General features: G+C 54.8%; 1 protein-coding gene across 1 annotated transcript; it reads right to left on the reverse strand.

Moving 5' to 3' along the window:
• Positions 1–1,198: 1,198 nt before the first annotated feature.
• LOC123043652 (NAC domain-containing protein 92) lies at positions 1,199–3,134 on the reverse strand. The gene is made up of 3 exons (XM_044466170.1): positions 2,788–3,134; positions 2,411–2,697; positions 1,199–2,184 (listed from the first exon to the last, which is right to left on the reverse strand). Exons 1-3 carry the CDS (start codon positions 2,981–2,983, stop codon positions 1,609–1,611), a joined length of 1,059 nt encoding a protein of 352 aa, XP_044322105.1. The 5' UTR covers positions 2,984–3,134; the 3' UTR covers positions 1,199–1,608.
• Positions 3,135–4,627: the final 1,493 nt, after the last annotated feature.

A 4,627-nucleotide genomic window follows, 5' to 3' on the forward strand; every position in this document is an offset into this window, starting at 1 on the left:
GCGCTGCACATTGCCCCTATCCACCACGGCAGCGCCGGTCGTGAGTCGGTCAGCTGGTGCGCCGCGCCCGGCCGGCGAGAGATGGGTCGGTTGATCGGGTTCGGGTGGCGGAGAGAAACGGGCTCGATTTCTTGCGCGTCGCGTCGAACGGAAAGCGGAAGCGCGTGGGAGCACGCACGGCCAGCTAGCGGGCAGCAAGTACTGGTGTAGCAAGTGGGGGAGGGCCCCGTTGTTTAACTACTCCAAGGTACGACGAGAAGCATTCGCGTTCCCATTTAGCCAATTAACCGCCGGGAAAGGATTTGATTAGGGTTTATCTTTTTCGCGCGCGCGGGCATGCAAGTGGGCTCGAGATGACGACGACGGCCAGGTGGCCCGTGGCCTCGGAACCGACGGATGATTGGGTACACGCATGCACGGAAACGGTTTGATTCCTGCGCGACAGCAACGGGCGATCGAGGCCCCATGCTTCTTGGTCCGCTTCGGAGGCCGCGCCACAACACAACTGATCACGCCCATCCAATTGCGCCAGCAATTTGTAAGAACGACCCGCACGGATGAAGAACAAAGATCAATCGAAGAAAACGGTGTGTTGAATGCTAAATTATCCCTAAAATGGCCACTAATCGCACGAGATTTCTATTCAAAATCTTCAACATGGAAACGATTAGGGTTTATTTCCGACGGAAATGATTAGGCTTTGAAGTGGAATCGAACACAAAGGTTTTGGTAACCCACTCGAATGGCTTCACACGGTTGTTCTATACCTCTACGGGTCACCGGTCGAAATACCATCCCGGCCACTTCTTGCTATATATTTAGTAAAATCTAACCCGCTGCCGGTACAAGGGAAGGGGTTGGAACAACAGCTCTGCCATGGCTTCGTGATTTGGAGCGTCAAAATCTTCAAGCAATTCCAGTTTATTTTGCTTGGTAAACATATCACGGGCCAGAGCCATCCCGACCAATTCTTGCTATATTTAAGAGAATCAAAGCTGCGACCTCTACAGGGAAGGGGATTGAACTACCGCTGTACCATGGCTTCGTGATTGTGCGCTTCGAAATTTTCAATCTGGGGGGGGGAGGGGGGGAGGAATTATTTCGGATTGGGAAACACGGTTACCCGACACAACACCGTCCGATAACCATGACCCCAGAATCAACCATGACATATACGATCAAACAACAATCGAATAAATAGAACAATTAGAAGGGGAATACTTCATTTCAATTAACACACAATCAGATTTATCAAACAAGTCGGTCTCGGTATAATCTCTCACCCTCCAATTCATCCCCTAATCACTAAACTGTATGATGGCAATCTGGTACCTATGTACAAACTACAGATGCCTCCTAGCAGTTTGATATCACACCCTAAGATTAATCAGCACTCCCTCGCTCACAGGCCATCATTATGCCTTGCACGCATCAACAACAAACACGCGACGATCCTCCTCGAATCATCGCCGCCTAATTAACCCAATCCTTAATCGAAAGTTAATGAAGCAACTAATCAATCCAAGAGCTAGCACCAACCAAATTAACCATCTATAGCTACCAGCAAACGGAGACGCTCCAGCCCATCGAAGAGATGGATGGGTTCAATCAGATCTTCCACATGTTGGAGTAGTCCATGGCCTCCAGATCGAGGTACGACCGCGACGACGGCATCAGGAACGAGGTGTCCGCGCCGGCGAGCGCCCCCGCGTCGAAGCCGAGCGAAGGGCTCAGCAGCGCCGACGAAGACGCCGCCTCCGGCTTGCAGTGCCTGCGGATCGCGGTCTGCTGGTCCCCCATGGCCTGGTAGGGTGAGTACCCGCCGCCGCCGTGGTTGCCGTTGGGCGTCGCCGCCGGCATGAAGAAGTAGTTGGGGCTCTGCATCTGCTGCTGCGGCACCGGTGGCTCCGTCTTGATGGAAAGGTGCTCCATGTCCGGCTCGAGCGGCACGGCGGCGCTGGAGGTGGAGCTCGAGGCGCCGGCGAAGTCGTCGGCGCCTGACGGGGAGTCCATGAGCATCGGCAGGTCGGCGTTGTTGAGCAGGTCGGGGTTGTTGAGGAAGTCGTCGACGTCGAGGAAGGCGTACGGGTCCTCCATGACCCCGACGGCCGCCGGCGCCATCGGGGGCGGCGCATTCTTCGCCGCTAAGTCCTTGTCGAACACCCGGCAAACAGCCCAATCGTTCTGCACGCACGCAACAGGCAAAGGTTGAGAAAACAACACGAGGAAAATAAGAAGCAAGAAACAAATCCGGAGCGCGACATGCGAGCGCGCGCCCGTGTGCGTGCGTGGTCCAGCCGGCAGCATCTCCGGACGCTCCGGCGGCTCGATCGATCGACCGATCGACACGGCCGGCCGGACCGCCGGCCGGAGACGGAAAAGCAAAATCGAATCTTGCGGGCGGCCGTACCTTGGCGGAGCGGGGGAGGCGGTGGGGCAGCTGGCCCTCGAGGCGGTACTCGTGCATGACGTACGGCGTCTTGTCGCCGCGGGGCGCGCGGCCGGTGTAGAAGACGAGCGTCTTCTTCATGCCGACGAGCACGGCGTCCCGGCCCTTGCCGCGGAAGATCTCCTTGTCCTTCCCCGTCGCCTTCCAGTACCCCTTCTCCGTGGCGCGGTTGGTGCGCGTCCCCGTCGGGTACTTGCGATCCTTGTGCACGAAGAAGTACCACTCCTTCTCCCCCATCTTCGCCTTCCCTGCACAAAACGAAGCGGCCGGCCATGAGCGAGCTGCAAATCAAATCAAAGAACGATCCTCTCGTCTCGAGGAGGAGTAGTAGTACTCACCGGGGAGATCCCACGGCTCCGTCTTGTTGAGGTCGACGTCGGCGATCACGAGGCAGGAGAAGGCGTTGTTGACGGCCTTGGGGGTGAGGTAGTGCGTGACCACCTCCTCGTCGGTGGGGTGGAACCGGAAGCCCGGCGGCAGCGACAGCCGCGGCTCCTCCACCTCCAGATCCATCACCGCCGTCACGTCCGACATCGCTTCGCCTTCTCGGATCTGCTACCTAGCTTGGCTTGCTTCGCTCAGGAAGAACTCGGGAGCTGAGGAGGAGGAAGAAGAGCTAGAGAGATATGGAGGGATGATTTTCTCTGATTGATCGAACGCTTTGGGCTTCAGAACACTGGAATGGAGCGGCGGGCTGGGGTGGTTTTATAGCTGCGGAATGGCGTGCGGGGGAAGCCAACCTGCGGCCGGACCGGAGCCGCGGGCTCGGCGAATTTCACTCACTTATTTACTGCACCTCGCTCCATGCTTAGCCACTAATTAATGGTGATTAATTGCTCCGCAGTAATCCAACGGCGGTGAATTAAAGCTCTTTACCATCCGGATGAGCATGTCCTAATGATTCGCTAATGATAGAGCATCCCAGATAAGAACTACAATCATCAAGCGCTAATACTAGGTTGCTAATGATACTGCTTCCAGATAAGCACTGTGTAATCATCTAGTGTAAATCGATCTCTCCAGCTAGTTTTTACTGTCAGACGGCATCGACGGACCGAGACGACTTGCTCATGATTATCTACAAGCGCGCGGAGAAAATTTCAACGGCCGAACCGGTTAGGTGGTTGGAAGTGATGGTGCCGGTGCTACGTACGCTCTGCTAGCTAGCTAGTACTCCACGTCAGTTTCTCCGCTGTTTTTGTGTGTGACCAAGAGCGATCGAGCGGCCGATGACTCGTCCCGGAATTCCCCTTCTACTGTGGCCGTGAAAGATACCAGTAACCACGAGCGAGGCCGTCCATACGCAGCCACACAAAAATCGGGAAAACGGCCGGCGAGTTCCGGCGCGAAAGCATGCCCGTCTGCGTTGTCGAATCGAGGGTTAAATCGCAAAGTGTCAAGATCCTTTTCTCACCGGGCCGGGCTCGATCGATCCTTGTCGTCTGTCACTGGCTGCCACGTACGTGCCACTACAGGACAGCGCGCGAAACGGCACGTGAAAATGCACTGTTTTACGCAGTGGGTAACCAGGCCTGGCTGATAAATCCGCGGAGTTATCGACGGGACAAAATTTCTAACGGAGACTGTGGAAGCGTTGCAGTAAAATCCAAACCAAATGCTTGACTGTGCGGAACAGTATATTCCAATTGCATTGCGCTCAGAGGAAATGCACGGCGAAACCGCTAAAATCACCAATTACTTAGCCACTAAGCACTAGCGGGTCGACGGTCCCATTGCGAAGAGGATAATCCCGCGGAATAATTACGAATACTTATGGAAATGTCGGGCATATGGACCTGGACGCGTATGGTGCTCGGGTCGGCCAGGATATACGCTTGTTTATGTGTGCAAAGACTAAATGTTTGAGTACATTAAATGCACTTGGGATTATTTTTCCCATCTCTTATAATCAATTTGATTGAGGTGCAGTGCGCGCCACGGAAAAATGCAGGCATGACGCGGCAAGGGCGCGAAATGCTTAGGTCAGGCGTTGGCTGCGCTGCCGTGGTTGGTCCAATCACAACTCCCGGGAGTACCTGAAAAAAATGTGGGTTTATTTCAGCAAATTGTGTCATGAATAAACTAGATACAGTTGCAACCCACGCAGTTTCCTTGACATTTCTTCGCCTGTCCATCAGCCAGCTAGCTGCTTTTTCCTGCAGATGAAATGTTATCCCA

Source organism: Triticum aestivum, chromosome 2B (genome assembly GCF_018294505.1).
Source record: "Triticum aestivum cultivar Chinese Spring chromosome 2B, IWGSC CS RefSeq v2.1, whole genome shotgun sequence".
Classification (NCBI taxonomy): domain Eukaryota; kingdom Viridiplantae; phylum Streptophyta; class Magnoliopsida; order Poales; family Poaceae; genus Triticum; species Triticum aestivum.

What these genes read in the sequence shown, in the direction of transcription:
- LOC123043652 (XM_044466170.1), bottom strand. Translation starts at nt 2,983, where the DNA reads ATGTCGGACGTGACGGCGGTGATGGATCTGGAGGTGGAGGAGCCGCGG. An exon ending in GGAGCCGTGGGATCTCCCCG is followed by an intron (nt 2,698 to 2,787) that starts GTGAGTACTACT and finishes CGTTTTGTGCAG; the next exon opens with GGAAGGCGAAGATGGGGGAG. An exon ending in GCCTCCCCCGCTCCGCCAAG is followed by an intron (nt 2,185 to 2,410) that starts GTACGGCCGCCC and finishes GCGTGCGTGCAG; the next exon opens with AACGATTGGGCTGTTTGCCG.